The 20,959-nt window shown below is 39.2% G+C and overlaps 1 protein-coding gene across 5 annotated transcripts in view; it reads left to right on the top strand.

Annotated features, from left to right (window-relative positions):
• The window catches only part of TANGO6 (transport and golgi organization 6 homolog), a 180,659-nt gene that overhangs the window by 67,504 nt on the left and 92,196 nt on the right, over positions 1-20,959 (top strand). For all 5 annotated transcript variants that reach the window (XR_016035983.1, XM_088830977.1, XM_088830976.1 and 2 more), the window contains exon 14: positions 114-171. Coding sequence is in view for 4 of the 5 variants with exons in the window: in XM_088830977.1 (XP_088687103.1) it covers positions 114-171 (58 nt within the window). In the remaining variant the exon portion in view is untranslated. The remainder of the gene's footprint in view (positions 1-113; positions 172-20,959) is intronic.

The raw sequence follows: 20,959 nt of genomic DNA, 5'->3' as shown, positions 1-20,959 counted from the left end.
TAGCTACAGCAAAGAGGAGTACAAGCATTTATTCTTTTGAGTCTGTTCTAAAGATGTCTTAAATCTCGCTTGCTATTTGTGAATCATGTCACTGCTATATTTTGTGGTTTCAGATATTCTTGGAGAACTTGGAGCATGAAGACACCTTTGTATATCTGTCTGCTATTCAGGGTAAGTTAGTCCTGGTTAGAACTTCAAGTCTGTGGACCAAAAATTAAATCATGTGTTTTCACAAAATCTCTAAAGTCATAGAATCATAACCTGCTGGTCATTTTGTCCATTTTCCTGCCTCCTAGCCAGGACTTAATTTCAGTCATGATAGTAATATTTCTGGAGGGTGCCTAAAGGGACCCTGAAGAGTTCAGTATCTCATAATGGTGAGGAAGCCTTTATTTATGTTTACTTTTCATTCTATAGATTAAATCCTGTTTCCTCAAATTTGAGGAGGTAAAGAATGCTTCACATGTGAGCTCCCATTACGTTGACCTTTTAGGTACATGGCTGCTGTCATTGTGCACCTTTGCTCTTTTGTTAAACTAAAAGAATCTCAGAATATATTTCATTATCAAAATATTTTTTGCAGTCATTTTATTTCTCATTTATGATTCTTTGTTGTGATTCTGTCTCCTGTTAATCTGTGGATTTTAAATCTAGAGAGGGGCTTTATGAAAAGGAGTGTGGAGATGAAGCACCTTTCCCCAGAAGGGTGAGAGGCAGACCTGATAGGAAGGCAGAATTGACTCAGTCTCTGGGCTCCGTAGTGTGCTGTAGTCCTCAGGAGCTGGGGTCTGGAGATTGATCACCAGGATGCACCAACCCTCCCCCACCTCCTGCTTTTCATCTATATGAACTTTGGCAAATTACTTAATCCCTCTGGGCTTCAATTTCTTACCTGTGGAAAAGGGAGCTAAGTAGGAATGTAAAATGGTACGGTTGCTTGCTTTATTTATTTGACTACGCCAGGTCATAGTTTTGCTATGTGGGACCTAGTTCCCTGACTAGGGATTGAACCCAGGCCCCTTGTATTAGATGAGTGGAGTCTTAGCCACTGGACTACCAGGGAAGTCCCTACAGCTGCCTTAGAACAGAGTCTGGCAGTTCTTTGAAAAAAATAAATGCAGAGTTGTCACTTGACCCAGCAATTCTAAGTGTTCACCCAAGAAAAATGGAAACATATGCTCATGCAAACACTTGTTCATTAATGTTCATAGTAATCAAAAGGTAGAACCCAGATGTCTACCATTTGATGAACAGATAGACAAAATGTGGTATGTATATTTCAGCCAATGAAAATGAAGTACTGAAACATGGGTAAACCTTGAAAACAAAGATGAAGGAAACCATTCCCAGAAAACCACATTTTGTATGGTTCCTTCATGTGAAATGTCCAGTATAGGTAAAGTTATAGAGACAGAGAGTAGGTTAGTATTTGTCTAGGGCTGGAGAGAAAGGGGGAAAGGTTTGGGAGGTGATGGCCAAAAGGTACAGGATTCCCTTGAGGGGGTGATGAAAACTCACACAATTCTAAAATTGACTGTGATGATCATTGCACAACTCTGTCAGTGGTAGAAACTATTGAAATGTATATTTTAAGTTGGTGAATTTTACAGTAGGTGAATTGTGTCTCAATAAAGCTGTTGCCAAAAATATAATAGAATTTAATGAGGAGGAGAGGGATTAAACCGTCAGAGCTTGAGGAGATTAAATATAATGTGGTGAATAGGATCCTGGAACAAAAAAAGGACATTAGGGAAAAACTTAAAGAATCTGAGTAAATTACGGACTTTAGTTGATAACGAAATGTCAGTACTAGTTCATTAATTGTGATAATGTACCATGCTAAAGTGAAATAGGGGGCAACTGGGTATGCAGTATCCGGGAACTCTGTGTGTATTTTCTCAATAAATCTATAAATCGAATACTGTTCTATCAGTAAAAGTTTATTTATGAAGGGGGCTAACATTAAATGAGTTAGTACTTTGAAAGTGCTTAGTGCGTATTAAGTGTTCAATATGTGTTAGCTAAGTATGACTTTAATGTTTTCATAATCATTGTCATATCACTACTATTTCTTTTCTTTAGATTTTAGCTTTTATTTTATACTGGAGTATAGCTTATTAACAGCTGATTAACAATGTTGTGATAGTTTCAGGTGGACAGCAGAGGGATTCAGCCATACATATACATGTATCCATTCTCCCTGCAACTCCCCTCCTATCCAGACTGCCACATAGCATTGAGCAGAATTTCCTGTAGTGTACAGTAGGACCTTATTGGTTATCCATTTTAATATATCAATGCATGTCACTATTATTTCTTTTGTTAGATTGCTAGGTAATAACATGGTGATATGTGTAACTTCTCAGAGCTAAAGCTTGAGTAGGTGTATTCCATCAGGTGGCTTCTGCTGTGTAACAGAATACCTCACATTCAGTATTATTTATTTATTGTCACTCACCTGTGATCACTCACACATCTGTAGACCAGTGGGGTTCGGCTGACCTAGGCTGGGTTGGGCAGTCCTGCTCTTCCCTGTACATTTCTCTGCTGTACTTGTTCCTGGTCCTTCCTGGTCCAGGGCCTCCCCAGGTACATTCACATGGTGATGGCCGAAATGCACAAGAGCAAGAATAAACTCAAGAGGCTCTTCTTCAGAGGAGACAAAAATAACCACTCATCAAGGAAAAAGGACAGCTAGGAGAGCGCAGAAGAGTGCAGTGTGTTGAGAGAGAAAGTAATTATTGGCAGCTGAGAGGTCACAGAGGCCAAGAATTGAGATAAGCCTAAGGACTTGATGGGGATCAGGATTCCACATGACAGTGAATGGCACTTATGGAAATCAAATAAATCAAAGAGGCAAGGACCTGAAATGCTGATAATTAGTTAATTCTCAGGAACAAGTCATCCTGTACTTTTTCCAGGAAACTGTAATACTGTCAAGGAGATGTTTCTCATTGATTTTTTTTTTTGGATGGAGTTTTCGGGAAGTGGCGGTGTGTCATTCTCATAGAGCAACACTGTTGTATAAGCCTCTTAGCTGTTTAACCCACTGAGCTCATTAGCCTCTAGGGTCTGCTATAAAAATCACAACTGCTGGTTTTGTGTTTGTTTATAGTACTTTTAATTGGTGTGCTAATCAGTTAGTAGCTAATTTGGAGATGAAGGAATGTGGGAGGTAGAGGTCTAATTTCTGTTCTCAGTTCCCCACAGCAGACAAGTTTGAATTAATTGATGTTTTTGGTGTTTGTACCATGCACTTCAAGGCCAAGGCCTTAGGTGAATTTCCCATTAAGAAAGGAAAGAACTGAATTTTCCCACCTGTATGTCAGTGTCATTTGCCCAGGCCTAACACTCCAGAGCCAAGCCATTCTGGACTCCAGTCAGGCAGGCAGACAAGACCAGCCTGCATGTAAATATCCTGTAGTGCAAGGGGGCTACATTAGAAGGCGGGTGCTTAACCACTGAACCACCAGGGACCCCAGAAATTTCTGATGTACATATTATCTGTACATCACAACAGCCTGAGACCTAAATTCCCTATGAGTTAAAATTTAATTTTATGAAAGACCACATCTCTTTTTATTTCTACTGAGAAAGTGATAGTTGATTTAATTCTCATAGCAGCTGCTCCCAGACACTCAGTAGCAGCTTCTTCAGGCAGAGAATTCTATACAAGTTGCTGAGTTCCAGTTACAATCCAGAGTTTATAAATAGAACACTTAATCTTAGACTGTGTCCTTTAAGTGTCTCTCCTTTTCAGACTTCCTTGTATATTCTTTTTCTCATTGTTTTATCATTATTATAGTACAAGTTAATAGATTGTTATTATTTTAAAAAACATTTAAATGGCAAGAAGGTGTATAAGATAAAAAGTAAAAGTCTTCCTCTTTTCAAAAATAGGAGATGAAATATGTCCTTAAGAGTCCCATAATGTATATTTGATGTTTTGAGTGTTTTTCGCATTTCAGTCTTGAAATAGACGTTCCAGTAATGAATGTGATAAACACGTGATATTCTTCAAATAAGATATTATGGCCCAGTTATCTATCTTAGTATGGATCTACTCATGGGTCCTCGTGGTCACTTTTAATTATTTAAAGAACAGTTTGAAAGCAACACCAGCAGTAGATGCGTTTCACAGCTCCAAGTGATCCCCATCCGTGTCAAAAGAATCTTTGGGCGAAACTTCTTGGCTCATTGAAAAAAAGAAAGAAACTGTAGGCTCTGAGCCAAGCCTGAGAGGTGAAAGTATGCCAGTGAGTGTCTTGAAGAGAATCTAGTCATCTCAACATAACATGCCTGAACAAATTGCACTGACTCTTCCACCCTTTTCCTTTCACAGAAGAGTTTTCATTTCTGGCAGAAGAGCCAAGAGGAGGGAAAGGCAAAAAGCCTGGAAGGCAGGAAAGTAGATACAAAGTGAAATTGTTTTTACAGAGTTTCAAACTGAGCAGGATTACATGTCTTAACTTGTCAGAGACTGAACTCCCTATCTTATTCTCACATTTCTACTTCAAATAAAGTAAGTTGGGCAACCATTAACTGAAAATAATTCTACCCCTTGAAGGACCACCTAATTGAGTCGGGCATTGAAATGTGGAATGTGGTCCTGGGAAGTTTATCATGTCCACTTATTTCCTTGCAATGGGAAGATTCCTTTTGTGTTCTATACTACCTAATTAACAAATGGGCGTTTAGCGAACGTCTCTCATATATGCTAGCTCAGTAAATTCTTGAAGTTCTGGAAAATAGGCATTATCCCCATTTTTTAAACTTCTTGAGATTTAATTTACACACCTGAAATTCACCTGTCTTACAATGTGCAATTCAGTGGTTTCTAGTATTTGTACAGTCAGCACCACTAATTTCAGAACTTTTCTTCATTTCAAAAAGAAACCCTATATCCATTATCAGTCAGTTCCCATTCTTTACTCCCCTCTTCCCTGGGAACCAGTAATCTCCTTTTTGTCTCTGGATTTGCCTATTCTGATGTTTCATAATATAGAATCATACAATGTGTGGACTTTTGTGTCTGGTTCTTTTCAATTAGCATAATATTTGTGAGGTTCATCCCTGTTGTAGCATGTATCAGGGCCTCATTCTTTTTTCATGGCTGAATAATGTTACATTGTACTACTAATTAACCACATTTTGTTTATCCATTCCTCAGTTGATGGTCATTTGCATCGTTTTCACTTTTAAGCTATTATAGGTAATATTGTAATGAATATTCATATACAGGTTTTTGTGTGGACATAGGTCTTCATTGCTTCTGGGTATACACGTTGGAGCAGAATTACTGGGTCCTATAGTAATTCTATATTTAACCCTTTGAGGAGCTGTCAAACTGTTTTCCAGAGTGGCCACACCAATTTACTTTCCCAGGGACAATGTATGAGGGCTCCAGTTTCTCTGCATCCTGACCAATACTTGTTATTAGTGTCCTTTTATATAGCCATATTAGAGTGTGAAGTTGGTATCTCATTATGATTTTGATTTGCATTTCTCCAATGACTAGTGATACTGAGCATCTTTTCATGAGCTTATTGTGCATTTCTAATCTTCTTTGGAAAAATACCTAGTGTCATTTGAAGCACTAAACTTCTTACTGTTGATGAAGTCTGACTTATCAGTTTCCTGTCTTATTACTTGCACTTTCAGTGTCATTTCTAAGAAATCGTTGCTTAATCCAAAATAATTGAGATTTACTTCCGTGTTTTCTTCCAGTGATTTTATTGTTTTGGCTCTTAAATGTTTAAGTCTCTGATCCATTTTGAGTTAATTTTTGGGTGTGATGAGAGATATCCTCTTTTTATAGCTAAAGATCCTGAGACTTACACAGGTTAAGTCCCCTTTTAAAGATTACATAGCAAGTAATAATTTGAACCTTGTTGACCTTCAAATCTTGTCACTGCTTCCCCAATACACTTGGTTACTCAATAACTTTCCAAATAACGGTAGAATTTGCTCCTATTGTTGTGCTTTTAAAGATAGAAAATGGATATGATTATCAATATTTATTAAAATTGAATAATGCTTAATCATCTAGAAAGCTTTGATTCTTTGAACAGTCTTGAAATACAATAAAAACAGATATTAAAATTTTTTTATAAATGAAGAATTGACTTGCCTGCAGTCATGAAAGTTGGGAGAATAATGGAACCCAGACCCATGTCTCAGGGATTCCCAGTCCACTGTACCTGATTTTACTGTAATACAGATGAAATATGTCTTCTCCAAATCAGAGATTGTATTTTATAGCCCCAAATACTTGCATTTTATATGAGTTCATTTTTGAAATACCTGTCCAGTGATTTCCTCTATCAATTGAAGATTGATTCACTCATATTTACATCAGAATATTTAGCAATTTGGGCTTCTCAGGTGGCACTAGTGGTAAAGAACCCACCTACCAGTATAGGAGACATTAGATATGTGGGTTCCATCCCTGGGTCAGGGAGATCCCCTGGAGGAAGGAATGGCAACCTGCTTTAGTGTTCTTGCTTGGAGCATCCCATGGCCAGAGGAGCCTGGCATGTTACAATTCATAGGGTCACAAAGAGTCAAACACGACTGAAGTGACTTAGCATGCATGCACACATTTAGCAATTTAGTACTTTTACCTACAAGTAAAAGATAATTGGCTACTTTGAGTTTAGTTATTTTCATCTTCTAAGATTTCCCAGGATAACTGCCATATAAGAGAGATGGAAATAAGCATTATATAAGTCACCACTTACTATTATGTGCCTGTCATGGTAACTCTGTGAGTTAGAAATTTTTATCCCTGTTTTACAGATGCGGGAACTGAGGCTCAGGGAGGTTAAGCAGCTGGCCCAAAGTGACACAGATACCAAATGTTAATACCATGATTTGAATCTTAAGTATCTCCATCTCTGAAGACTGCTCTTGCCACAGGGAAAATAGCTAATTCTTATATAGTTGTTCCTGTTTCCGAGGCACAAGGGCTGAGTTCTCAGATGGTTGAAGGTATGGGAGAACCAGGCCTGTGTGTGAGACATGGTTTCACTACAAATGAACTCTTCCTATAGCTTAATAATATGCAGATCTCATGTTGGCTTGATTTTGTGTGTGTGTATGTGGCAGTGAGTACTGTATTTTTTCTTTTTTTTAAGATTTATTTATTTATTTTTGGCTGGGCTGGGTCTTCATTGCTGCACAGGGACTTTGTCTAGTAGTGGCGAGCAGGGGCTACTCTCTAGTAGCCAAACTTCTAGAGGGCTTCTCCTTGTTGTGGCTTCGCTTGTTGTGGAGCATGGATTCTAAGGCATGGGGGCTTCAGTGGTTGCGGGGCCTGGGCTCAGTAGTTACGGTGCACGGGCTTAGTTGCTCGGTGGCATATGGGATCTTCTAAGAGGCAGGCAGATTCTCAACCACTGGACCACCAAGGAATCCCAGTACTGTGTTATTTTTTAAGCAAACTATGTGTATCTTTGAAACTCATCTTGTGTTAGTGGCATATGTATGTTACCTCACCCTGCCAGTCCTTATTCCCACTGTTGGTCATTACTGTTTCAGCACTGGAGACACCAGTCTCATTTTAGGAGTGTCGGGAGAGAGCCTTCAGAACAATCCTGGGATATATGTAGTTTACTGAGATTGTGAATTAGAAAAACAGGTAGCTTTCTGTATAGGACTTTTGATATTTGTTACATTTCTGATGTCAATAAATTGCATTTTAAAGTTACTTACTTTAAAATAATACAACTTATGAAAGTAATGCCCATACAGTGCTGGTGAAAACATAAAATAGTCCAGCTCCTCTGAAGAACAGTCTGGCAGTTCTCAAAAGGTTAAACATAGTTACCATATGATCCACCAGTTCCACTCTTAGATATACACCCAAGAAAAATGAAAACACATGTCCACACAAAAGCTTACATATGAATCCTCATGGCAGCATTATTTGTAACAGCCAAAAAAGTAGTGTCGACTGAAAAAAATGCACAACCTACAAGTTAATTATGTTTTATTTGGCAGACTTTCTGAGGACTTAAAGCGTGGGACACAACATCTTAGATAACTCTGAAGAGGTAAGGGAGGAACCAGGATATATAGGAGTTTTTGCCACAAAGACCAGGTAGTCAGAACATCAAAAGATTACTGTTAATTAAAGAAACCAGATATGTCAAGTTAAGGAATTTAGTGCTTTTCTGTATATGGGAAGATGTAAGAGTCTGGACTCACTGAAGTGATTCCTTTGTTATGCACCTCAGCTCTCTGTTGCCTGCATCCTGTGCCTTCTCATCCTGAGTCTCCTCAGGGGGCACTGTCAGGGTGGCTGCAGTCAGGGTGTGGCTGACTGCTAGATGACAGGCATCCTATTTCATCCTGAGTTCCCTCAGAGCTCACCATCAGAGAGACTGTAATGTGATGGCTTAACAGCTGTAACATCTTTTATTTACTGGTAGGGCAGGCAATATTTTTCATTCACAGTAGAAACAACCTAAACTTCTGTCACCTGATGAATGGATAAATTAAAGATGGTATATTTAAATAGTGGAATATTATTTAGCAACAAAAAAGAACAAAGTACTGATTCATACTACAAAGTGAGTGAACCTTCAAAACGTGGTAAATGAAAGGAGCCACACACAAAAGATCACATTTTGTATGAAATGTCCAGAGTAGGCAAATCCATAGAGATAGAAGGCAGTTTCGTGGTTGCCAGAGAATGGGAAGAGGGAAACAGGGAGTGACTGATAATGAATATGAGGTTTCTTTGGGGAGGTGATGAAATGTTTTGGGCTTAGATAGTGGTGATCATTGGACAACCTTGTAATATACTGAAGATCACTGAGTTACATACTTTTATTTTTTGTTCTCAGTTTAATAGCATTATATATACTTTAAAAAATAAACTTAGAAAAATCCAAAACAGTTTTCATGGAGTTCTTAGGACTGTTAATAGGGATGAGCAGGATTTAGAATGTGGAGGTGGAGCGAGGGGACTAAGCCTGAAAGAAAAGCAAAGGTAGGAAGGTGGTCAAGAGCAGGACAAGTATAAAGGCAGGTAGTACTGTAATCAGCTCAGATTGTTAGTGGAGCAAAGTGGGAAGGATGGGGAGAAGTGGGACTAGGCTAGGATCCATAAGCTGTCAGAATGCCAAGACAAGGCAGCTGAATCTTCTTTGTCGGCTCTTGGAGGACTTTAAAGGCTTTTCGTTGTTGCCAGTCCACCAGGAATGTCTTGGTGATGGGCTGCCTGGATTTGAAAGCATCATGCTTGTTGATGGTTGTTATTTTATCTCCTTGTTTCTATTGGATTGTCCAAAAAGTTCATTCAGGTTAAGATGTTGGGCCAACCCAGTATATACTCACTCATGATTTATTGAGCACCAACCACATATCAGATGTAACTTGCATTAATTGATTTACTCATTAAAAACTCTGTAAGAGTCAATATCTTTATCTACTCATTTTTTAGACAAAGAAACCAAAGCTCAAAGATTGTTGCCAATAAAAGGCTAACCAGTGAGTGATGAAGTCTAGCATCAACTCCAGAGTCAAGGCCATAGACCTCCCTGTCCTTCCCTCCTCTCTCTCCATTCCTTTTTCTCAATCTCCAATCACCATGGCCTCTGCTCTTTCAGACAGTAGAATTAAACCATGGAACCAGTGGATCTTGACATTTTCTGCTAAGCAATTACATACATCTTAATTTCTTGGTTTCTAGGGCTCATTTCAAATCCTTTACCTCCTATTTGTGTAAACTAGCTATCACTGAGGCAGAATTTATTACCTATAAGGCACTTAGGAGACACCTAGGGATAAAAACTCAGTTGCTTCAATGTCTACAAGCTATTAAGAAGGTTGTAAATACCTTCCCTGCAGAACAGCTATTTAAATTTTGCCCTGGAGCCATCTTTTCTTTAGTCAGGTTGATATTTGAAGACAAGTTAAGAAGGATAAAAGAACCAGAGAGCTCATAACTAAAATAGCAGGTTATTCTTAAGACTTATCTTTAAGTACAGTATTCCTTTAATCTCTAAGGAATTAATTTTTTTTTACATTAAATTTTTTTTAATTGGAGTATAATTGCGTTACAGTGTTGTATGAGTTTCTGCTGTACAACAATGTGAATCAGCCATAAGTATACATATATCCACTCTCTCTTGACCCTCCCTCCCATCCCCCCATACCACCCTTCTAGGTCATCACAGAGCACCGGTTCAGCTCCCTGCACTATACTGCAGTTTCCCACTAGCTACCTGTTTTACACGTGAAGTGAAAGTTATTCAGTTGTGTCCTACTCTTTGCGACCCCATGGACTATACAGTTCATGGAATTTTCCAGGCCAGAACACTGGAGTGAGTAGCCTTTCCCTTCTCCAAAGGATCTTCCCAACCCAGGGATCGAACCCAGGTCTCCCACATTGTGGGTGAATTCTTTACCAGCTGAGCCACAAGGGAAGCCCAAGAATACTGGGAATACGGATCTTCCCAACCCGGGAATCGAAATGGGGTCTCCTGCATTGCAGGTGGATTCTTTACCAACTGAACTATCAGGGAAGCCCTTGTTTTATATGTGGTAGTGTATATATGTCAGTGCTACTCTGAATTCATCCCACCCTCTCCTTCCCTTCCCTTCCCGTGTCCACAAGTCTGTTTTCTATGTCTGTTCCATATTTTACTGGAACTTCCTTGAGGCAACAGCTGGAGGTCACCCTCTCTTGCTCTTCCCTCCCAAACTAAAGTGTTTATCTTACCCTTCATTTCAATTACAAATTAAAATTCCTAATCACACCCAGTGTGATTAAGATGATTCTTGAAGTTATTCACACACTTAATAATTCCAATTATATTTTTTATTCACCGTGACATAGTTACTTGTGTTGCTGAATCATAGGTTTAACGTTTTTAACTGATTGAAACATCTATTTCCCCCTCTGTGGTCACGTCAAGATCTTGGGCAGTGGTGGAAAAATGCACTTAAATGTGTAGTTTTGAGCAACTCATTTTTAGATATTTGCATTAGACTTTTACACTTGATTTTTTTTTCCTGACCTTGTGACATCTCTACTGTCCCCAAGGAGGCTGGAAGATAGGGAATGAACTGAGCCTCAGGGAATGCGGATCACAGACTCTGCACTACCAAAGACCTAATTAGGTCATCCTTCCATCCACCTGCCAAGGCACGATTGCTAAAGTTTTCTTTCTTAGGAGAAGGCAGTTTCTGAAGCACTTTTTTTCCTTTTCTTTTTCTTAAATTTAATTTTGCCTGTGCGGGGTCTTCACTGCTGTGAGGACTTTTCTCTAGTTGTGGCAAGCAGGGACTACTCTCTTGTTGCAGAGCACAGGTTCCGGGGCGCTCGGGCTTCAGTAGTTGCTGCACGTGGGCTCAGTAGTTGTGGCTCCTGGGCTCTGGAGCACAGGCTCAGTAGTTGTGGTGCACAGGCTTGGTTGCAGGCAGATTTCTACCCCTGAGCCACCAGGGAAGCCCCTCTGAAGCACTTGTGTATTTTGTGTTCAACATCTCTTTTCCATTATTGGTAACCTGACTTTAGACAGTGACAGAAAGACTGTAAAATATCTTTGGCTGTTGGTTTTTTCCTTAACATTTTTAAATGGTCATTCACTCAACAAATATTCATTGACCACCTGCTCTGTGTAAGGGTGCTGTGCTCAGTATACTGCTGAGGAAAAACAGTCGTGCCCTGCCTCCATGGAATCAATAGTCTGAGGCAGGGAGGAGATGGAGGGGACAAATGCTAATCAGAAAGTCACACAGATGGGACTTCCTCACAGTCCAGTGGTTGAGACTTCACCTTTCAATGCAGGGGGTGTGAGTTCGATCCTCGGTTGGGGAGCTAAGCTCCCACATGCCTCGGGGCCAAAAATCCAAAACATAAAACAGAAGCAAACTTGTAACAAATTCAATAAAGACTTTAAAAATGGTTCACATTAAAAAAAAAGTCTTTAAAAGTTAAAAAAAGTCCCACAAATGTGAAATATGGCTTTAACAGATGCTGGGAAGAAAAGTACACAGTGATATAAGAGCCTGTGTTAGGGACGTTTTACCTGACTGAAAGGGGTAGGAGGAAGTGACCCTTAAGCTGAGATCTGGTGCCTAGTGAAGAAGGGAGGGACCAGTGATCCAGACCCAGGGCACAGTGAAGTAGCAGTGCTGTACCAGGGGAGGAGCCTGCAGATCAGAAGGATCCCAAAGATGAGTAAAGAAGGGGTGGGCTGGATAGGCTCTTTTGTTTTTCTCTTTCATTGAGCCTCCTCTAAAAAATATAGGAAAACAAGATTCTGCTGCTTTAAAAACAACAACAAAAGATTCAAAAAATCACTGTCCTGGGCCACCTACGTGACCTGACAAGGAAGTTTTATAATCCGTGTCACATGTGATATGTCATGTGACACATACCTTTCATCACCTTCTCACCCCGTCAGAGATTGTCACTGAATGTTTGACTGTCTGTAGAAATCTCTCCACACAGCCCCTAACCATTACAAAAAATACTCTTATTGCAGATGACAAAGGCAAAAACATATGGAGTTATTTTAGGTCATTGGTTTTCAATTTTTTTTTTTATAGCAGCAGAATACATTTTTCAAGTGAGATCTAATATGAAGGCATCAAAAACTCAAATGACTTTTATTTTCTTTGTGCCTTTTTTCTTACAGGTTTCATGTTCTCTAGCATGAACATTTATTGCTTTTATAACCAGAAGATAATGGCCTTTAAATTATGTGGTGGTTTAGGAAAGCTGGTAACAAGTTTCAGGGACTATCCCAGATTGAAACAGATGGCTGTCTGTTGTAGTACCCTCTGTTGACCTTTTCATAACTAAGGATTACAAAGGCACAGGTGACCATGGCTCTTTCACTGTGAAATTACATGATAACAGCAGAAACCTTAGTGACAAACAGATGTTTTTCCCAAGTGGAGCTTTTCTTAATGAAATGGTTGCTTAGGAACCAGACCATAATAATAACTTTTCTATATTTAGGTTGCAGAGTGATTCAGTTTTCAGAATTACTAAGTCGAGGAATACTAATTGGATAAAATTGAATCTATTATTTCTTGTCTTGCAGTTGAGCAACCAAATGGTTAAAATGGAAGCAAAATTTTGTCCAGATATGTCTATCTAGATGCTATTCATAACAAGGACATAAAAGGAAAACTGTAGCTCATAGAGCCACCCTGCTCTGCTCTTAAATGATTCTCTGGTGGCACCATGTGTTTGGTCTTTTCATCAGTTCATATTAGAAGTTTTTGTATGTGACACTTATTAGGTTGTTGAGTGGGTCAAAAATTGTGCGTGAAAAATGTGAAAATAACTTCAGGTTAAGCTCAGTGAGACAGCAGTGTAAAGGAAAGGCACTATCACTTGTTTAGGATGACAGATTTGATAAATGGAAAATCTTGCATGCTGACTATTACTAACAACAAAGAAACCTCAACATGTACCATGTTTGTCAGGTGTGTTAAAACATTAAATCTTCTATTCAGACTAGACAAAAATCTAGAAGAAAATACATTTCTCTCTTCCATTTCCAATAATGGTGAGATGTATGCTCAGTATGTGCTCGGACTCTTTGTGACCTCCTGCACTGTAGCCACCCAGGCTCCTCCTACCTAAGGAATTTTCTAGGCAAGAAGACTGGAGTGGGTTGCCATTTCCTCCTCTAGGGGATCTTCCTGACCCAGGGATCAAACCCACATCTCTGTGTCTCCTGCATTGGCAGGTAGATTCTTTACCACTGAACAACCAGGGAAGCCAGTGATGAGATATTGTCCTTCAGTCGCTCAGTCATGTCCAACTCTGGGACTCCATGAACTGCAGTGTGCCAGGCTTCCCTGTCCTTCACTATCTCCTGGAGTTGGCTCAAACTTATGTCCATTGAGTCGATGATATCCCACAATGAGATACCTCAGCTGAAACAACTTTATGCAGGTTAACATATTTAAGACACTTTAAAAGCATAAAAGAGCTAACAAGGAAAGAGCGAATTGCCAAGCCAGCATCTGAAGAGAAAGTGAAAGTGGCTCAATCATGTCCGAGTCTTCGCAGCCCCATGCACTCTACAGTCCATGGAATCCTCCAGGCCAGAATACTGGAGTGGGTTCTTAAGAGAAAGCAAGATCCTAAAAGGTAAATGTAGCTTAAGAACCTGCATTTTCCCTCAGGGCATTTGCTAAAATTAAGTTTTAGTTTCCTGCTCTTGAAGGTCAGACCTGTAGAAATGAAAGCCTGGCTAGCCCCAACTTGAAATGGGGAGTCTGCAAGGAGATCCAACCAGTCCATTCTAAAGGAGATCAATCCTGGGTGTTTATTGGAGAGACTGATGCTAAAGCTGAAACTCCAATACTTTGGCCACCTCATGCGAAGAGTTGACTCGCTGGAAAAGACTCTGATCCTGGGAAAGATTGGGGGCAGGAGGAGAAGGGGACGACAGAGAGTGAGATGGCTGGATGGCATCACCGACTCAATGGACATGAGTTTGGGTGAACTGCGGGAGTTGGTGATGGACAGGGAGGCCTGGCGTGCTGTGATTCATGGGGTCACAAGGAGTCGGACACAACTGAGCAACTGAACTGAACTGAAGTGAATAGAAGACCTCTAGCGTTAAGCTTCGGAGAAGGCGATGGCACCCCACTCCAGTACTCTTGTCTGGAAAATCCCATGGACAGAGGAGCCTGGTAGGGTGCAGTCCATGGGGTCGCAAAGAGTCGGACACAACTGAGCGACTTCACTTTCACTTTTCACTTTCATGCATTGGAGAAGGAAATGGCAACCCACTCCAGTGTTCTTGCCTGGAGAATCCCAGGGATGGGGAGTCTGGTGGACTGCCATCTGGGGTCACACAGAGTTGGACACGACTGAAACGACTTAGCAGCAGCAGCAGCAGTGTTAAGCTTACTTAGATCCCAAAGGAATACACCTTCAGGTGAATAAAAAGTGAAAATGGTATTCCTTTACCTTATCCCCAGGGACTGGGAAGGGCATCGTCTTGTCACTGGAGAGATTGTAATCCCAGAATGGTCCACCTCTCTGGCAGAATTGTATTACTGGGATTCAGGAAAGTTCAAACTGGGAATTAGAGTTTTAAATATTTATAGACTTGTGGTATCTGTGGATGTCTTACAAAAAAGCATACCTCTATAGAAGAAGGGACCGTCACCCTAGACCCGAAAGAATCCTCATAATTTTTTAATTTTTAATAGTTAAAATTTTTATTATGGTAAATTTACTATAAAAGTTGCTATTCTAATCATCTTTAAATGTACAATTTAGTTGCATTAAATATATCTACAATGTTGTGTCACTTCTATTTCCAAAACTTTTTCATCAGCCCACCCAGCAACTCTTAACCATTAAGCAATAACTACCCACTCCTTCTCTCAAAATAATTATTGTATATTTAGTTATATATAGTAATTAGAACATAGTCACAAAATAGCCAAGCACAAGGAAACAATGTCCCAGAAGACTTTGGATGTTGGACTTCAGTTCATCTCAGTTCAGTCGCTCTGTCGTGTCCAACTCTTTTCAAACCCATGGACTGCAGCACACTAGGCTTCCCTGTCCATCATCAGCTACTGGAGCTTGCTGAAACCCATGTCCGTGAAGTCAGTGATGCCATTCAACCATCTCATCCTCTGTAATCCCCTTCTCCTTCTGCCTTCAGTCTTTGCCAGCATCAGGGTCTTTTCCAAGGAGTTAGTTCTTCGCATCAGGTGGCCAAAGCATTGGGAGTTTCAGCTTCAGCATCAGTCCTTCCAATGAATATTCAGGACTGATTTCCTTTAGGATGGACTGGTTTGATCTGCTTGCAGTCCAAGGGACTCTCAAGAGTCTTCTCCAGCACCACAGTTCAAAAGTAAATTCACTGATTAGCTCTAGTAATTTTCTGATACTATCTTTAGGGGTTTCTATGTACAGTATCATGTCGTCTGCAAACAGTGAGAGCCTTACTACTACTTTTCCAATCTGGATTCCTTTTATTTCTTTTTCTTCTCTGATTGCTGTAGCTAGGACTTCTGAAACTATACTGAGTAATAGTGGTGAAAGTGGACACCCTTGTTTTATTCCTAATCTTAGAATGCTTTCAAATGCTTTCAGTTTTTGACCATTGAGAATAATGTTTGCTATAGGCTTATCATATATGGCCTTTACTATGTTGAGGTAGGTTCCTTTTATGCCCATTTTTTGAAAAGTTTTAATCATATGGGTGCTGAATTTTGTCAAAGGCTTTTTGTGCATATATTGAGATTATCATATGGTTTTTATCTTTCAGTTTGTTAATATGGTATATCACTGATTGATTTGCACATATTGAAGAATCCTTGCATTCCTGTAATAAACCCAACTTGATCATGGTGTGTGAGCTTAGATGTGTTGCTGAATTCTGTTTGCCTGAATTCTGTGGAGGATTTTTGCATCTATGTTCATCAGTGATGTTGGCCTGTAGTTTTCTTTTTCGTGTTGTCTTTGTCTATTTTTGGTATCAGAGTGATGGTGGCCTCGTAGAATGAGTTTGGAAGTGTTCCTTCCTCTGCAGTTTTTTGAAAGAGTTTTAGAAGGATAGGCATCAGCTCTTCTCTAAATGTTTGATACAATTCTCCTGTGAAGCCGTCTGGTCCTGGGCTTTTGTTTTTTGGGAGATTTTTGATCACAGCTTCAATGTCAGTGCTTGTAATTGGGTTGTTCATAATTCCTATTTCCTCTTGGTTCAGTCTTGGAAGATTGAACTTTTCTAAGAATCTGTCATTTCTTCCAGGTTATCCATTTTATTGCCATATAGTTGTTTATAATAGCCTCATAATCCTTTGTATTTCTGCATTGTCTGTTGTAACCTTTCCTTTTTCATTTCTAATTTTGTTGATTTGATTCTCTTTTTTTCTTGATGAGTCTGGCTAAAGGCTTGTCAATTTTGTTTATCTTCTCAAAGAACCAGCTTTTAGTTTTATTAATCTTTACTGTTGTTTCTTTCATTTTTTTTCATTTATTTCTGCTCACATCTTTATGATTTCTTTCCTTTTGGTAATCTTGGGATTTTTTGTTCTTCTTTTTCCAGTTGTTTTAGGTGTAAAGTTAGGCTGTCTGTTTGCTGTTTTCTTGTTTCTTGAGGTAGAGTTGTATTGCTATAAACTCTCTTAGAACTGCTTTTGCTCTACGCCATAGGTTTTAAGTTGTTGTGTTTTCATTGTCATTTGCTTCTAGAAATCTTTTGATTTCCCTTTTGATTGCTTCAGTAACATGTTGGTTATTTAGAAATGTGTTGTTTAATCTCCATGTGTTTGTGTTTCTTACAGTTTTTTTCTTGTAATTGATATCTAGTGTCATAGCGTTGTGGTCAGAGAAGATGGTTGATACGATTTCAGTTTTCTTAAATTTACTGAGGTTTGATTTGCGACCCAAGATGTAGTCTATCCTGGAGAGTGTTCCACGTGCACTTGAGAAGAAAGTGTATTCTTCTGCATTTGGATGGAATATCCTGAAGATACCAATGAGATCCATCTCATCTAATGTATCATTTAAGACTTGTGTTTCCTTATTAATTTTCTGTTTTGATGATCTGTCCGTTGGTGTGAGCGGGGTGTTAAAGTCTCCTACTATTGTTGTGTTACTGTCAGTTTCTCCTTTTATGTCTGTTTGTGTTTGCATTATGTACTGACGTGCTTCTGTGTTGGGTGCATAGATCCTTAGAACTGTTGTGCCTTCCTCTTGGATTGATCCCTTGATCATTATGTAGTGTCCTTCCTTATCTCTTGTTATCTTCTTTATTTTAAGGTCTATTTTGTCTTATATGAGGATTTCTATTCCAGCTTTCTTTTGCTTCCCATTTGCATGGAATATATTTTTCCATCCTCTCGCTTTCAGTCTAATATGTGTCTTGAGGTCTGAAGTGAGTTTCTTGTAGACAGCGTATATATGGGTCATGTTTTTGTATGCAATCAGCCAGTCTGTGTCTTTTGGTTGGAGCATTTAGTCCATTTACATTTAAAGTAATTATTGATACGTATGTTCCTATTGTCATTTTCTTAATTTTTTGGGGTTGATTTTGTAGGTCTTTTTTCTTCTCTTCTATTTCTTGACTATATAAGTTCCTTTAACACTTGTTGTAAAGCTGATTTGGTGGTACTGAATTCTCTTAACTTTTGCTTGTCTGAAAAGCTTTTTATTTCTCCATCAATTTTGAATGAGATCCTTACTCGGTTCAGTATTCTTGGTTGTAGATTTTTCCCTTTCAGTACTTTAAATATATCCTGCCATTCCCTTCTGGCCTGTAGAGTTTCTGCTGAAAGATCAGCTGTTAAGCATATGGGGTTTCCCTTGTATGTTACTTGTTGCTTCTCCCTTTCTGCTTTTAATATTCTTTATGTTTAGTCTTTGTTAGTTTGATTAGTCTGTGTCTTGGCATGTTTCTCCTTGGGTTTATCCTGTATGGGACTCTTTGTGCCTCTTGGACTTGATTGACTATTTCCTTTTCCATGTTGGGAAAGAAAGAAAATAGAGTAGGATAAAATTAAATCTTCAATGAATGAGTTTTACAGTAGACACAGCTAAGAGAGAGTTAATGAACCAGAAGATAGAAAGGAAGACATTATGCAGAATGCAGCACAGAGTAATTATTTTTCTTTTTCTCTTCTTCTTCTGGGACCCCTGTAGTTCAAATGTTGGTACATTTGATATTGTCCCAGAGGTCTCTGAGACTGTCTTCTGTTCTTTCCATTCTTTTTACTTTGTTCTGCTCTTCAGAAGTTGTTTCCACCATTTTATCTTCTAGCTCACTGATTCATTCTTCTGCTTCAGATATTCTGCTATCGATTCCTTCTAGAGTATTTTTAATTTCAGTAATTGTGTTGTTTGTCTCTGTATGTTTATTCTTCAATTCTTCTAGGTCTTTCTTAGTTGATTCTTGCATTTTCTCTATTTTGTTTTCAAGGTTTTTGATCATCTTTACTATCATTATTCTGAATTCTTTTTCAGGTAGTTTGCCTATTTCCTCTTCATTTATTTGGACTTCTGTGTTTCTAGTTTGTTCCTTCATTTGTGTAGTTACCTTCCTTTTCTGTCCAGATTCCCTGCTCTAGGCAACAGCAAATCTATTTTCTGTCTTTGTTGATTTATATTTGTCCTTCTCATTGCAAATCTTTTTTCTTTAATTATACTTTGCATTTCAATTAAGGTTAAATTATTTTGACATTCAGTCAGTTCAGTTCAGTTCAGTTGCTCAGTTGTGTCCAACTCTTTGCAACCCCATGAATTGCAGCATCAATTGGAGATGTCCCATCACCAACTCCTGGAGTTAATGAGCTTTAAACTTTTACAAGATGACATCTATTAATTTTTTCTTTTTGATTTCTCCATCCACAGACTAAATACTGTCTCCTCGTGCTACATTCTGCATAATGTGTTCCTTTCTATCTTCTGGTTCATTAACTCTCTCTTAGCTGTGTCTACTGTAAAACTCATTCATTGAAGTTTTAATTTTATCCTACTCTTTATTTTTAACATTTTCTTTGGTTTATTTTTCAAATCTGCTACATCACATTTGGTTGTTTTCTATCCCTGAAGATATTTTCAAGCTCATCTTATTTTTCTTTGAGTATAGGAAGCCTTGTTACTTAATAATTTGTGTGTGTTACTTCCAACATCTTAACACACACAAAAGTCCAGCCTTTGTTCATAGGAAGCATCACTACGTTTTTCATTCCAGTCCCGAAGAAAGGCAATGCCAAAGAATGTTCAAACTACCGCACATTTGCACTCATCTCACACACTAGTAAAGTAATGCTCAAAATTTTCCAAGAGAGGTTATAGCAAACATTATTCTCATTGGTGAAAAACTGAAAGCATTCCTCCTAAGATCAGGAACAAGACAAGGGTGTCCTCTTTCACCACTATTCAACATAGTTTTAGAAGTCCTAGCTACAGCAATCCGGAGAAGGCAATGGCAAGCCACTCCAGTACTCTTGCTTGGAAAATCCCATGGATGGAGGAGCCTGGTGGGCTGCAGTCCATGGGGTCGCTAAGGGTCGGACACAACTGAGCGACTTCACTTTCACTTTTCACTTTCACACATTGGAGAAGGAAATGGCAACCCACTCCAGTGTTCTTGCCTGGACAATCCCAGGGATGGGGGAGCCTGGTGGGCTTCCATCTATGGGGTCACACAGAGTCGGACACGACTGAAGTGACTTAGCAGCAGCAGCAGCAGCTACAGCAATCAGAGAAGAAAGAGAAATAAAAGAAATCCAGATCAGAAAAGAAGTAAAGCTACTGTACATAGAAACCCCTAAAGATTGTATCAGAAAATTACTAGAGCTAATCAGTGAATTTAGCAAAGTTGCAGGATATAAAAATCAATACACAGAAACACTTGCATTTCTGTATACTAACAATGAAGGAGAAATTAAGGAATCAATCTCATTCACCATTGTAGCAAAAAAAATTCAGTATCTAGGAATAAGCTTACCTAAGGAGACAAAGAAACTGTACACAGAAAATTAGAAGACACTATTGTACTGCAAGGAGATCCAACCAGTCCATTCTAAAGGAGATCAATCTTGGGTGTTCATTGGAAGGACTGATGCTAAAACTGAAACTGCAATACTTTGGCCACCTCGTGCGACGAGTTGACTCACTGGAAAAGACTCTGATGCTAGGAAAGGTTGGGGGCGGGAGGAGAAGGGGACGACGGAGAATGAGATGGCTGGATGGCATCACCGACTCTGTGGACATGAGTTTGAGTGAACTCCGGGAGTTGGTGATGGACAGGGAGGCCTGGCGTGCTGTGATTCATGGGGTCGCGGAGAATCGGACACGACTGAGCGACTGAACTGAATGAAAGAAATCAAAGATGATATAAACAGATGGAGAGATAGTCCACATTCCTGGGTAGGAAGAATCAATATTGTGAAAATGACTATACTGCCAAACTCAATCTACAGATTCAGTGCAATCCCTGTCAATTACCAA

The sequence above is a fragment of the Moschus berezovskii genome, chromosome 22 (genome assembly GCF_049115385.1).
Source record: "Moschus berezovskii isolate FMDL1 chromosome 22, NW_MosBer_1.0, whole genome shotgun sequence".
NCBI classification, from domain to species: domain Eukaryota; kingdom Metazoa; phylum Chordata; class Mammalia; order Artiodactyla; family Moschidae; genus Moschus; species Moschus berezovskii.
This window is presented reverse-complemented; position numbering and strand designations above follow the sequence as displayed.